The sequence below is a fragment of the Zootoca vivipara genome, chromosome 1, assembly GCF_965207765.1.
Source record: "Zootoca vivipara chromosome 1, rZooViv2.hap1.1, whole genome shotgun sequence".
NCBI classification, from domain to species: Eukaryota; Metazoa; Chordata; class Lepidosauria; order Squamata; family Lacertidae; genus Zootoca; species Zootoca vivipara.
The window spans coordinates 92,081,113-92,096,438 of NC_142582.1; the positions used below are offsets into that span (position 1 = coordinate 92,081,113).

Below are 15,326 nucleotides of genomic sequence, written 5' to 3' on the forward strand. Positions count from 1 at the left end.
GGGAATAGACTGTCCCACTTCAGACTTCAGAGGTGAATGCCACATTTCAGAATACATATACTACACTGCAAGTTAAAAGAGGAGGGGAGGAAACAACAACACCTTGACCAGGCATCCCCAAACTGCGTGACCTAGACTATTACACTGGCCATTCCCATCCTTCCTGCAAGCAGAGTAACCCTAGAGGCATAGCAACCCTGCCCTAATTTATTTAGTTTTCCACTACACTCCAAAGCATTCCTAATAATTTCAAAATCCTGCATGAGTGAAGATTAGGAAGGCAGGCAAAGATCAAAGTCCAGGATAGAGTGATGAAGCAGCCAAAGGCAGATAATAGGGAAACTCCAATTGCATACCTAGTTTCTCATATTGACAGGCCTTCACTTACTAAACCACCAAAACCCAATTCTTCTTTCTCCCACCCACGTTCTACTGCCATCCTGCTCTGACCCACCCAGAGTCTGTCAAGCAGCAGCCAGGAAGGCAGTGCCCCACCTCAAAAGCCACAACTGATTAATATATGATTAATGGGGTCACGAAGAGTCGGGCACGACTAAACGACTAAACAAAAGGATGATCATTATTTAAATGTTTATTAATATTTGCAGCCTATTGGGGGGAAATCCTGTGTTAAGTGGCATAAGAAGCGATACACGTTTAATAAATGTCAGACAGATTCCCTTTAATAATACGTGTGTGTCACACTTCCAATTTAACCCAAAGTTTTAAAGTTGGCCATCTATGGGAAACCATCTCTGATGGCAGCTACCAGTCTCTGAGTCTTTGTCTATATCCATTTCCCTGTTCTAAAAAAGAACCGATTCTTCTCCAAAACTTTATATGGCAACTTTGCTGATTGGGGCTGGTAACTTTGCTGATTATGTCTGTGGCCACTGTTTCCTCCTCTGTGTAATATTAGTGTTGGACATATTTTGTACTTGAGTGCCTGCTTACAAGCTCCTGTGGTCACTCCCTATAATGCTTTTGTCCCATTTGATTAGGCTCTGAAACAGGGTCTCCCTAAGTTCACAGGTCTGCTTGAAGACTGGTTTAATTCATCAGAGCTTAATTGGAGCCATGGATTGGTTCTGAAAACTATGTTCAGTGCCAGGGCTCAGCCCCAGAACATAACAGTGAAATAATGATGAGAGGAAGAGTTCCATGTAGAATGCCCCCCTCCTCTCTCAGATGAATAAATGGCCAATCCACAGGGCTAGAGCCTAGGGGGTGCACCTTTCCAATAAGAGTCAAAGCAGCTGCGCTGAAATGGTTGGGAGTGGGACCACACTCCAGCAAGATGCCCCGTCTACGTTGCGGACGGACCACACACCAGCAAGAAGCCCACCAGTAACTAAAGCCTCCTGTTCATCTCCATGACTCTTGGGCATGCCCACGTCAGAGGTCATCATTGCTAGTGATCACATGTCACACTTCCTATTGGTCAGTCAATAAGGGCTACAGAGAATGCAAGGAGCAGATAGAATAGAGCAAACCAGGATGTAGCACTTCCTACAAGGTATTCCTGACCTGATGCCTGAGGGGGAAGTGGGCATCCAAGAGGCTAAACTTTGAACCTATAGGAAACCATTTACTCTCAACCTCAAGAGCAACGGAGCAACTTCAGGGAGGGATGGAGGTGCTCAAGCCAGAGAGGGGAAGCCACATTCTGAGTCCAGTGTAGGTGTGTTTTTAGGCTGGGACGTAAGTGAAGCCTTTTTGCCTCAAAGATTTTCCTTCATGTTTCTTCTTACATGCCTAACGGCATCTGCAGATGCTGTAGTTCTTGTATGGCACTGTAACTGCATGAGGCAACCAATGTTGCCACACTGAGAGTTTCTATCAAACTGATAAATCCAGTTGCTGATAAGCTGATTCATTTCCCAGAAAGACTGTGTACTAGTGTCATAGGTGCTGATGATCCAATGCCATTTTCAGCACCCTGTCATTGCAGATTATTCTTTTTCCTCCCTCCCATTTTTGCAACACCCCACACCAAGATTAGCTCCATCCTGTGCATGAATAGGTTCTGGATGCAGCATCAGTTTCCACTCTTTGTACAGGTGACCTATTTCCTCCTCAACTTCTGGACAAACCCCTGCATTCCTCCTGACCTTAGAGTCCCTATATTATCCCCACTGCCCATCTGAGCTACTCCAAGTGCCTCGGAAGCACAGTTCAACAAACACAGGCCCTCCTTTTGAACCTGGAGCTTGAGAGGGGCTGGAGATGGCTCCAAACACTTCTTTGTGTTTTGAAGAGTATCAGAGGGCCTGAGAATGGCAGTGCCACTCTCTTCCCCCAGCTCCAAAATCAAGAGGACCACTTTCTGCTGCACTTCCAAGGCACCCCATGTACAGTGGACCCTCTAGTTACATACCGCTCTGGGTACGTAACTTTTGGGTTTAGGACGCAGCAAACCTGGAAGTGTATAGCGGGTTTTGCCGCAAATCCGCAGAAGTGCTCTCTGCACCGCGTGCGTGCGCAGAAGCAGCACCTCTTCCTACAGACTTTCCAGGTTGCAGACGGACCCCTGGAACGAATTTAATTCATATCCAGAGGGTCCACTGCACAATGTCCCCATCCTCGCCATACTTCCAAGCTTGAGAGATAAGCAAGATATTATTACACTGAATTTCAGGGGTGCAAAACATGATGAGGTACAATGCTTCCATTGAGAGGATGGACAGTGTCCTGGCAACCACAAATTTCTGCTTCGTTACCAACAGGCAACCCTGTTTAGGGAAGTTTTTAATGTTTGCTGTTTTATCGTGTTTTTAATATTCTGTTGGGAGCTGCCCAGTGTGGCTGGTGAAACCCAGCCAGATGAGTGGGGTATAAATAATATATTATTTTTTAAAATTTCTTCCAGTAGGACCTTAGAGACCAACTAAGTTTGTCATTGGTATGAGCTTTCGTGTGCATGCACACTTCTTCAGATACACTGAAACAGAAGAAGTGTGCATGCACATGAAAGCTCATACCAATGACAAACTTAGTTGGTCTCTAAGGAGCTACAGGAAGGTTTTTTTTATTTTGTTTTGACTACAGAAGACCAACACGGCTACCTACCTGTAACTAATTTATTATTATTATTATTATTATTATTATTATTATTATTATTATGTGTGGTGCCATCTGCATACGCATCTATTGTGCCATGCATTAGTGGCAGTAAATCATACCTTTGCTTCCACAAGCCACACCCATCCACGAACAAACCATCTATACTGTCAGTGCTGCTAAACAGGAGAAAAACCACCTGGCACAGTATATGTTAGTAAAACCTGTCCTCTTGCATCCCTGTGGGCCTCTGCCATTCAGATATTATTTATGACCCTGCATTGCCTCACGAAGCCAAGTTAGCTAGTCATTTCTTAATGTGGGGCATGATGCTCATAAAGGAACTCCAGCAAAATTACATTTGAAGCACTAAATTTGCTTAACGTATCTGCCCACATGGTTGTGGTTGTTTTCAGAGGAGGAGCTGTGTTAGTCTTTTGCAACATGCATTAATAGGTTCTGGAAGCAGTATCCATTTCCTCAGTTCATTTTGACAGTCCAGAGTTGCATACACAATAATTACTCCCAGCACTGATGATAGTAAATTACACATTTACCTTTTATTTATTTACTATGCTTATATCCTGCTCTTTCTCCCAAAGAAGCCCAGGGCAATGAGCAATGATAAAATAAAATAAAAAATCTTAAAAACATTTCGAATACGTATTTCATATTCATTTATTCACACCCAGATCCATATCTTCCAATCCCATTTCCCGATGGCCTGATTTGGGGGGGGGGGGTGTGGATTTCAAATTCCTCTTCTTCTGTTCTTTTTCTAGTTACAGGTAGGTAGCCGTGTTGGTCTGATGTAGTCGAAACAAAATAAAAAAAATCCTTCCAGCAGCACCTTAAAGACCAACTAAGTTTTTGTTTTTTGGTACGAGCTTCCGTGTGCATGCACACTTCTTCAGATTGTGCATGCACACGAAAGCTCATATCAAAATAAAAAACTTAGTTGGTCTTTAAGGTGCTGCTGGAAGGAATTTTTTTATTTTGTTCTTTTTCTAATAGTGTTACCAGAGTTTTGGTAGCTATTTCCTCTATATTCAATTGTACGCAGAGTCCTTTCTTTCTTGGCTCTGTCTCTGCCAAATCAGGATATTTCTTAATCTCTTGGTCTGTGATTTCATTCGCATTCCTCCAACACCATAACTCCACCATTTGGCTTTTTCATTCCTCCAGGTACCTGTGTGGAGGTCCTCTCCATTTCATCATTTACTGCCTCCAACTTTACCATTCCACTCTCCTGTTCTGGCAGTCCTCCATCAATATTATTTTCCAAAGCCTCTCTATGTCTTCTTTAGCCTCAGCTTTGTCTGGTCCATTTTTATTCACCATCTCAGCTCTGAGCTCTTTCAGCTCTTTCCAGGATGGACTTTTTCAGGAGTAATTGGACCAGGGGTCAGCAAACTTTTTCAGCAGGGGGCCGGTCCACTGTCCCTCAGACCTTGGGGGGGGCCGGACTACCGGTATATTTTGAAAAAAATATGAACAAATTCCTATGCCCCACAAATAACCCAGAGATGCATTTTAAATAAAAGGACACATTCTACTAATGTAAAAACACCAGGCAGGCCCCACAAATAACCCAGTGATGCATTTTAAAGAAAAGGACACATTCTACTCATGTAAAAACAAGCTAATTCCCGGACCGTCCGCAGCCCGGATTTAGAAGGTGATTGGGCCACACGCGGGCCCCGGGTCTTAGTTTGGGACCCCCTGAATTGGACCACTACCTCTTTCTGGATGGTTGGCCATCCTCAGATCCACTCAGTCATACAGTACAGTAAGCCAAGAGGGACAAGGGTCCAAGAGGCACATGGCTGACCCATTATTGCAAGGACTTTAAATCTCTAACTGCATTATAAAAGAACAGCAACAACAATAACATCACGCCAGGTGTCTTAGGGCTTAACAAGACATTAACCAGCTGTCCTTCAAGGGTTAAAATGAGGTTCTAAGCAGCTGCATGTCAAAGGAAATCAGGTCAGCAAAGCAGTGCCACGGGAGGAAGTGTTTAGCCATTTCCCCAGTCTAATCCCTCCTCAAAACTGTTATTTGCCTGGTGGAGAAAGATATGCAGGTACCAGGGTACAATCTAAACTAGGAGCTCTTTCATTTCTGAGCTATTTCTGCGCCAGAATTCCTCTTGAACATAACTGCCACTCAGTTTGCAGTGCACATGGCAATGACTATCACATTGTATCACACATTTTTATTCCACAGCATCTTGAGTGAGAGGCACATGGGTTAATTCTGCGAATACTCCTTGCCCCTTTCAGATAAATGCAATGTGCATCTGCCCACACGGTTGTGGTTGTTTTCAGAGGAGGAGCTGTGTTAGTCTTTTGCAGCAAAACATTGAAGAGTCTTGCAGCAGCGTAAAATGAGCACTTTTGTTATAGCATACACTTCCATTGGCTACATTCAGTCCATCAGATGAACTGCGAGGAAATTACGTGCAGAAAAGCACACCTTATAGACACACACAAAAACCCTGTGCATATATCTATAAACTTATATAACGCAGGATAACATTTCATGCATCTGATGAAGTAGAAAATATTATGCCATAATAAATTGCTAAGTCTTTACTGTCCCACAAGAATCTGTTGGTTTTATGGGTGGTTTCACTCCAGTCTCTCCTGGTGATCAATCTGCCTTTACTATCAGGGTGGAAGGATGGATAAATGACAGGTAGAAGAGGTATAGGCAGGTCACAAGAGGGTGCACATGTAACGAAAACATTACAGGTGCAGAGTCTTCATCTAACATTGCAAGCTGTTATTACTACATACGTACAAACGTGAACGCTCTCTAGTACCAAAGATTTTTAAATGATTATGATTTAATTCCTTAATTTATACTGCCATCTTGTGTTCACCAAATGAAAGCCCAGTTGCAAGACTTGCAGTTCCATGTATGGCCTTACCTTTTGCCCTGTGCTTTACAAGCACAGGTCTACACTTTAAAGCACCGCGTCCAAGCACTTTTTATTTGCCCCGGCAAAATCCCACTATTTAACACTGAATCGGAACAAATGATGATTCGGATTTTCCATGGATTGCTGTTTGCTCCTATTCAGAGGTAAAGAGCAATTTTACAAGGCACTTTAAAGCATGGACCTATTCCTAGAAACACGGCACAAAAGGAAGTCTGGATGAACCCTAAGCCAGAGATGGGGAACCTGCAGCCCTCCAGACATCGTTGGACTCCAAATCCCACCAGCCACAATCAGCAGAGGCAATAGTCAGGGATGGTGGAAGTTGTAGGACATCAAAGTCTCAATGGTCTCAAGTTTTCCATGCTTGATGTAAGCAATTGGAATACAATATGTTAAGCAAAAACAGTGCAATGTTGTCATTGCAGGAAATTATATAGGCTGGCCCAGCTGACAATCCCTCTTTCTGTGCTGGAGGAACCGACTTCCACATGCCCTTCACTTAAGGGGAAGCAGACACTTCATCCAAAGACAAGCACATACAGTATGTATGGGTGCCCATGTCCCCATCAAAGTTCAGAATAAGAATAATGATGCAGTTTTAATTTTGCTGCTGTTGTTATTTTAATTTCTTGCCCACCCTTATCCCTGAGATCGCCAGGGCAGATTTCACCATTCACTGAAAATGGGGACTGAATTGAAAAATCCCACCTGATTGATTCATGTTGATTGTATTTGCTTTTGCTTCCTGCTGGCTTTTCTCCTTTCTACTGCTGTCTGCAGAGCTTGCAAAATCAGTTCCTTGTTATTTTGAATGTTATAGTCACTCAGGTTTATAAGTTTGTTGAATTCCTCCTCGGTGTAAGTCAAATTTGTCATTCTGTATGGTGAGTTTAAACTTGTAAAATCCACCTCTCCGTTAGCCGTGTCTGCAGAAGTTCGCCTAATTCCTGCACAAAGGTTGCCAAAAATGGATAGTACGGGGTGGGGGGGGTGGGAGGAAGAGATTGAGTTAACACTGTGTCTGTAAAACAATATCCCTCTATGACAAGGATGCCCAAATTCTTTATTGTGGAGAGTCATTCTATTCTCCAGACAGCTGTCTTTCTATTATAGAACACAACCGGCAGGCTATTACATATGATATATTCAGCACAATCTAGCAATAAAGACTTTGCAGTCACAGAGCACAAGTTGGCCATATTTTGGACATTCCAAATGCATGACCAAACATGGACTCTCTCATGGATGTACAGAAAAACATGTTTTTCTATCTTGATTGATATTTCATCAGAGGGCTGAAGGATAAAATAGTTTAATGGCCTATATGTGCTTTTGGGTTGTCAGTGACATTATTTATAACAGCAGCAGTGAAATCTATGCATGTTTATTTGGAATTAAGTCCAAATCTGTATAGTTAAAGCTATGGTTTTCCCAGCAGTGATGTATGGAAGTGAGAGCTGGACCGTAAAGAAGGCTGATCGCCAAAGAATTGATGCTTTTGAATTATGGTGCTGGAGGAGACTCTTGAGAGTCCCATGGACTGCAAGAAGATCAAACCTATCCATTCTGAAGGAAAGCAGCCCTGAGTGCTCACTGGAAGGACAGATCCTGAAGCTGAGGCTCCAATACTTTGGCCACCTCATGAGAAGAGAAGACTCTCTGGAAAAGACTCTGATGTTGGGAAAGATTGAGGGCACAAGGAGAAGGGGACGACAGAGAATGAGATGGTTGACAGTGTCCTCGAAACTACCAACATGAATTTGACGAAACTGTGGGAGGCAGTGGAAGACAGGAGTGCCTGACGTGCTCTGGTCCATGGGGTCACGAAGAGTTGGACACGACTAAAGGACTATGAATTATGGTGCTGGAGGAGACTCTTGAGAGTCCCATGGACTGCAAGAAGATCAAACCTATCCATTCTTAAGGAAATCAGCCCTGAGCGCTCCCTGGAAGGACAGATTGTAAAGCTGAGGCTCCAATACTTTGGCCACCTCATGAGAAGAGAAGAATCCTTGGAAAAGACCCTGATGTTGGGAAAGATGGAGGGCACTAGGAGAAGGGGACGACAGAGGACAAGATGGTTGGACAGTGTTCTCGAAGCTACAAACATGAGTTTGACCAAACTGAGGGAGGCAGTGCAAGACAGGAGTGCCTGGCGTGCTCTGGTCCATGGGGTCACGAAGAGTCGGACACGACTAAACGACTAAACAACAACAACAACAACAAAGGACTAAACAACAACAATAATCCTGTACACACTTATCCAGGCTGTAACATTCTACATATTTACCACAGAGTAAGCCCTATTGAACTCAGTGGGGCTTACTTATGAGTAGACATGCATAGGATGGTGATGCAAGGCTTGCTGCACGTCTTACAGGACTAATAGTTCATGTTTGCACACTGTGGCACATAATCTAAAATATTCTCTCTTTTACACGGGAGAGCCAGGCTTGTTATTTTATTGACTGTCTGACCACACAGTTCAAAACTGACAGACCTGTTTCTTATATATGCTACCTGAAGGTAGATTTGAAAAGGACCATGTGCCAAGCAAAAAAGGGACTGTAGAATGTTCCCACTTGTAGAGCTATCGTTTAAGTCTGACTTATGTGAAAAGGCACTGGCTATAATCTAACAGAATGTTTTTAGCATGCTGAACCCCATGGATTTCTGTAGCCTTAAGTATACATACTTAAATTCTCTGTTTGGGCTATCAAATTCTTCCATTTAAAGATCAGCATATCTGTCCTTCTCTTTTACCTGTTTGTAATATAGCAATGGAGACAAGCTGCTAAAACAGTTATTGTGGCAAAAATCCTCAATGAAAAGCTGAGGGAACATCAGAGAGGAAAAGCATTGCTTGAAGCTCTTGCATGGTATTGACAGGTACAGGTCTTGTGGGAGGCGGTGATGAAGGTCCTGTCCTTTGGAAATACTTTTCCTGCACCACTTAGTAAGAGGGCCTGGATAGCTCATTTGGTTGGAGCATGGTACTAACAATGACAAGGTTGCAGGTTTGACAGCTGCATATTAATCCCTGCATTGCAGGGGGGTTGGACTAGATGATCCTCAGGGACCCTTCCAACTCTACCATTTTATGATTAGGCAGTGGCTTCTTTGCTACTTGATCCCCTGTCTCATAGAACGCGGCTGAAAAGTTCAATACTAACCAGGTTTTTTATACTCCCTAAAAGAGTTGTTCACTAGTGGGAAGTGAAGTATGATTGGAGCTTCTGGGTTCTCCTTGTCCTCAAAAATGTAGCATTCCTTTGGATTCTCTCTGTCTTCTTCAGTCAGTGCAATTTTAGGAAAGGGGATATCCTGGTCCAAACAGTATTTGCCCATCTGTTCTATAGACTGCAGAACGAAGAGGAAAAAGACTAGAGTTTAAATAGCAAAACTAAGGCCCTTTCACCACCCAACAGTCCTCATCTACTATTGTCAAACCTAACTAAAGCTATAGAGGAGAAAGCGACTGCTTTGCTCTTCAGGTAAGTTTAGTCATTTAGAGAGAACAAAATGCAGGAAGTAAAACAGACAACCCCCCCCCCCCAAGCCGGGTACATCTAGGAATCCATAGTGCTGACATGAACTCCCTATGGATAGATGCACATTATATGGGTGCTTATATGTTGTAGGTCAGTGGCAGAGGATCTGCTTTGCATGCATAAAGTCCCAGATTCCATCCTTGACATCCCCGGGTAGGGCTGGGGGAGATCCCAGTCTGAAAGTCAGTGAAGACAATATTGAGCAGATGAACCAATGGCCTGACTCAGTATAAGGCAGCTTCCTATGTTTAAATGCAGAACCTGGTTTCATGCAACTCGCATCACCATATACAGCACGAAACTCACTTTATAATTGGATCACAGGAAGACTTCCATGTTTAACTTGGGCTCTACTCTACAGCATGCTTAGCTTAATATTTAATCTAACCCTCTTAGGCCCCAGGAGCAAGGATTTCTTTATAAACAATTTGTATGCCCCAAAACATTGCAATAAATGGCAAACTTATTCTCCAGTCAAAAGACAAAATTAGAATTATCTTACATTAAACCTGGTCTCCAACAGGTTGTAGTCAAGTGATAAGATAACATCCACATTCCTTTCCTTTCTTATCAATGGAGGGCAACTGGTATTGATGAAATATCCAGCATCAACCAAGAATAGCTCTTTTTCCTGAGGTGTAAGAGAGTTGGGGCACTGGTCCAATTCACTTTCTGCAATGCAAGAATTTCTTGCTATTGTGATCATACAGGACATGCTTATCTAATATACACCAACAAAATACTGAAAAAACTAAACTTATGTTCGTTTTTGAGGGGCTGCTTTATGTCTTGTTAGTTTTAGCATTAATCAGAAAACAAGCACCTTCAGCAGTCTATCCAAACTATATATAACAAAGACAAAACCCCTGTGTTGCAATACAGAAAAATCTGTACAAATTAGCAACACGTGGCTAATAATATATTATACAAAACAAGAAAAAATACACTTGTTAGTGAGCACTGGTCTATAATCATTATATGTACCTGAACAATTCATTTGGAATTTATTTGGTATGTATCCTCATCTGTTCATAATTTTTATTATTTATTATCTATTATGCAGGTTGGTCTCCTTGGAAAAGACTCTGATGTTGGGAAAGATTGAGGGCACTAGGAGAAGGGGACGACAGAGGACGAGATGGTTGGACAGTGTTCTCGAAGCTACGAACATGAGTTTGACCAAACTACGGGAGGCAGTGCAAGACAGGAGTGCCTGGCGTGCTATGGTCCATGGGGTCACGAAGAGTCGGACACGACTAAACGACTAAACAACAACAACATGCAGGTTGGTCACTGTTATTTCTCTCTTCATAATTGAATGTAATGTAATTTTATTATTAGCTGATTCATCCTTGAAACAGTTGGCTTATCCCAGAAACACTGTTCTGTTCTGTTCCTGTTTTGTTTGTGGTTCATTGCTGCATTCTACACGTTGAAGCATCTATCACTACAATACTCTTGGACATTATCTATTGAAAGGCATCTTACCTTCGTTGTGGTGTTCCCTGACAGCAATTTATTACGCTTACCATTTCTTGTTTATGGACTTATACATACATTATTTGTGAAAGTTTAAGATTTGCAAATTCTGGATTATGATCTAACTAATTATAATATATTATTAGCCATGTGTTGCGGTTGGATTTGAGCAGATCTATCCAAACGAAACTGTACTGCGTACTGTGTCAAGGCTTTATTTGACTGATTAATCACTAGTACTAATGCTGAGAAAACAAGTATTTCATCTAGCATGACTGTATTTGTACATAATTTGGTTGTAAGTCATAATTTGGGTTGCCTTGGGCAAGATAAAGAGACTAAGAACTTTAATAAGTATCATACATATATGTGTGTGTGTGTGTGTGTGTGTGTGTGTGTGTGTGTGTAAACTGGGCATGTCCGTTCCTATCTAATGTTCAACGAAACCGCTCGACTGATAGCGTTGAAATTTGGACACAATGCCACATGCAAATAAGAGAGTAACCTAAGACACTTTCCGTACACAGATGTCACACCTGGGCCAGATAAAAACCCCATGTTTCAAAACACACAACTCACCCCAAAGTGCATGCTGGGAAATAGAACCCAGAAGCTGACAGTTCCTTTTCCAAGGGTGGGGGCCAAGGAATGGAGATACAGGGCGGAGGCCTCGGCTTGCAATTACATACTAGGCCGAGCCAAGACCTACAGACTAGGCCTCGGCTCTACTTTACAGACTAGGCCAAGTTGAGCCCTGGGTGGGGGTGGGGGGAGGAGGGGCCTGAATAGGTCATGGGTTGAGCCAGGGTGGGGGGAGTCACAGGGATGACCTGGGGTGGGGTGAGGGGATACCTCATGGGTCGCAACAGGATGGGAGGAATCCCAGGGATGAGACACAACAACGGGGGACACAGAGTCCAGGGGGGGACGGACACATCCTCCCCCTTTCCTGGGAAACAAGGACCCTGAGTCAGGCCCAGCAACGCGTGCCCGGGCCATACATACATACGTTTCCTACAAGGGTATTGTAGCAAGGTCGTGACTTGCATGACAAAACTCGGTGAACATTAATAGGGCAGGAAGGGTTTGGCCGGGTTCCTCCCAATTCCATGTGCTGCTTTATTTACCTTGCCACATGGAGAATGTTTTATGTTGGTAATAGTCTTTGTGTAGCTGGAGACCTTTCAGAAAGTTAGGTTTCTTTTCTCCTATTGGCCGACTGGTCAGAATTCCATTGAAGATGCTGGATCTGTTCATTGGTGGAATGAAACAAGCTGTGTGACATAGAGAGAGTTGATTTATAGAAGCCCTGTTGCCTTTACAGTATCTGGAAGAACAGCAAAAAGCCTAACTATGAGAAATTCTAAATTCTGAGGCTCAAAAACAAACAACACTACGGTATGTGCGCTAGCTGTTTACTGGTCAAAGTAGTCATTTGTGAGGTTTGTACATCTTTTATGTGCAATCAAACCTCCCTTCTTTATGCTGCTGCACAGAACCTGGGCAGATGGCATAGCTTCTGAAAAAGGCAGGTTCTGAGCTTTAAAATAAATAAATAAATAAATGGTTAAATTATGACCTCTGTAAGCCTTCGTGGTTCTGAACTACTCTTACATCCAATCCAGATAGTCCATTTGTTTGCACTCAATGTATTTCACACTTGCAGCATTGCTTTGTGCATTAGATGTGACATGCACACCTGCACAATTACACTAACACACACATGTCTATGGATTGCAGCCAAAGACTTTAAATGTAATCAAAACCATTTAAAGCAGCATGTGCTTTCCTGGTAAGTCAGGGAGAGAAATCAGGTACAGTATATGTGTGAAAAAGAACCCCACAGAGATGGATGGGTGAAACCCACAAATTAGCTACAATGTTCAGATTATGATCATCCGCTTTGCAGATTCTCTGCTGTAGCTGCACAGTGATGCATTTTATTCTTTCGTTCCTTCTCTGTTGAAAAAAAATGCCATTGAACTAATAGAAATTACCCAGGCCACTTCTTACCTTCATCCTTTTCTTGGTCTGGTAAAAGCCACTGCCAGGATTTGTATAAGTGGTGAACATCCTTCAAATTTAAGGAAAATATGTTACTCCAAATGCCTGTAAATGTAAACATTCAAAATGAAGACTTTCAGCACCTCTCTTTGTCATTCTCAATTTAGAAGACATCTGAAGGCAGCCCTGTTTAGGGAAGCTTTTAATGTTTAACAGACTATTGTATTTTAATATTTTGTTGGAAGCTGCCCAGAGTGGCTGGGGAAACCCAGCCAGATGGGCGGGGTATAAAAAATAAATTATTATTTATTTATTTATTTATTTATTTATTTATTTATTTATTGTTATTGTTGTTCTTCTTGTTGATTTAATTAAGCTAAGTAGTTTTAATTGGATTTTGAATAAATGTGTAATTTATTGTTACTCTTTTGAATTTTGTTGTTTGGTTATCTCCCTTAGTGGGTCATGCAAACTGCTATTTTGAATAATGCTTTTGAAAGCGTAGGCGGGCACTGGGGATGTATTTATGGAACCAAGGGGTTTGCGACCCCCAAATATTTGGAAACCTCTGACTTAGATGGTGCTGAGCTGATATGAAATGGGAGATTGGGACTAGTTAGGTGACAGTATCTTGGTGAACCTTTGCCTTCAGCTGTTACCTACTTTGTGCTTTCAAGATAGGAGGGAACTATCTAATTAGAACTGTCTAATAAAAAGGGAACAGGCCAGCAATGTGCAGGATTATTTGGTGGAAGGTTTTTGCTACCACCTCAACAGGCCACTACTTCCTACAAGTTCTTTCCACACTTGTCTTTTTCGGTGCAGCTAAGGCTTTGCTACTCTGCAATCAGCTGGAAGCGAAATTGAGGGATTGAGCTTTCAAAGGATCAGTTTTTGAAAGGCTGATTTTCTGCATCACTCGTAAGTTGGACCAGATGGGCTTTGAGAACTCTTACAATGCTATGATTCTGTGGGACTTTGCAGTAGCTAATCTGGAGGACTCCTGCTTCATTAAGAGCAGAGCTTTCCAAACTTTTCATATTGGTGACACACTTTTTAGACATGCATCATTTCGTGACACAGACATTCAGTTTTTTACTAGCAAACCAGAGGTTAAAATAATCTCTTTCCAGCTCTGGGAAGAGCGCAGGGAGCATTCATGCAACACACCTACACACTGAAGCCAACACACTAACGTCTTGCGACACACAGTTTGGAAAGCTCTGATTTAGAGGTTGGTTCAGGCAGGCAGCTGTCTTGCAGAGGCAGCCCATTAACTGGCAGGAAAAAAATGCAGAAATATCTACTGTCAGATATAGACCCTGTGGAAGATGGAGAGCAGGAGGAAGCAGGGATCTCTCTTTCTGTGATATATACGTGTGTGTGTTTGTGTGTGTGTGTAATCGCCGAACATAGATAGATAGATAGATAGATAGATAGATAGATAGATAGATAGATAGATAGATAGATAGACAGATAGACATGGAAGGAGAACACAAGGGAGGGTCTGAGTTGTTTTTTCTTCTTGCATGTTTTAGAATTTTCCACATCTACGGTATTGTATCAGCTCAATGCTCAAGAGAGAGTTACAGATTTTTTATAACAAGCTACACTTACTATGGTAATACCGATATTGCAGTTTGGCAAAACTGGGGCTCATTTTGGCAATTTTTCTCACCGGAAGCTAACTTTCCTGAAATCAAAATTAAGTCACCTTCCAAATAGCAGATCCGAGACTCTGGTCTCTTGTTTATTAGTCGTCCCATGAAGAAATCACTTCCAAAATCCTCTGAGCAAATGAAGGCCCCGTACTTAGAAAATCCAACCTCATATGGGGAGAATTCACACCATTCTATAAGCAGAATAAGAGAGAAGAGAAGTGGGGGGAAATATACCCCAATGCCTAAAATCAGGAGGAAGATTGAGAGAATGATGAAGACAGAATTGCTCTCTTTGGGTGAAATTCAGGAAAGGTTTGCACAGAGCAGAACCACTGAAATGAATGGACCTAACTTAGTCTCATTCATTCATTTCGGTGGGCCTACTTTGAGTAAGTCTTCATTTTGGCTGCAGTTCTGAACTACTTACACACTGAAGCCCCCTGATATAGTTTCAAGATTGCAGGTGGTTCTACTAAAAGACACCGTAACATTCTTGAGTTGCTTACCTTTAAATTCACAAGTGCTCTGGGTGTCCTTCTTGACATTGAGGGCCAGATAGATAGGCAATGGATTCTGCCCCTGAGTCACAGCCTGTTGCTGACTCGAAAGTTTGCTATCACTTTG

General features: G+C 42.4%; 2 protein-coding genes across 4 annotated transcripts in view; both read right to left on the reverse strand.

Moving 5' to 3' along the window:
• The window catches only part of LOC132591998 (uncharacterized), a 452,388-nt gene that overhangs the window by 436,467 nt on the left and 595 nt on the right, over window positions 1-15,326 (reverse strand). The gene's annotated exons all lie outside the window — the stretch shown is intronic.
• LOC118083493 (cytosolic phospholipase A2 beta-like) overlaps window positions 1-15,326 on the reverse strand; it is a 34,407-nt gene that overhangs the window by 6,197 nt on the left and 12,884 nt on the right. For 2 of the 3 annotated variants that reach the window (XM_035111981.3, XM_035111996.3), the window contains 7 exons: window positions 15,209-15,326; window positions 14,756-14,893; window positions 13,051-13,146; window positions 12,165-12,311; window positions 10,061-10,230; window positions 9,181-9,367; window positions 6,716-6,954 (listed from right to left, as the gene is read on the reverse strand). In XM_035111981.3, the coding sequence (XP_034967872.2) occupies window positions 6,725-6,954; window positions 9,181-9,367; window positions 10,061-10,230; window positions 12,165-12,311; window positions 13,051-13,146; window positions 14,756-14,893; window positions 15,209-15,326 (1,086 nt within the window). In that variant the 3' untranslated portion in view covers window positions 6,716-6,724. The remainder of the gene's footprint in view (window positions 1-6,715; window positions 6,955-9,180; window positions 9,368-10,060; window positions 10,231-12,164; window positions 12,312-13,050; window positions 13,147-14,755; window positions 14,894-15,208) is intronic. The other variant, XM_035112005.3, reaches the window with a different exon arrangement.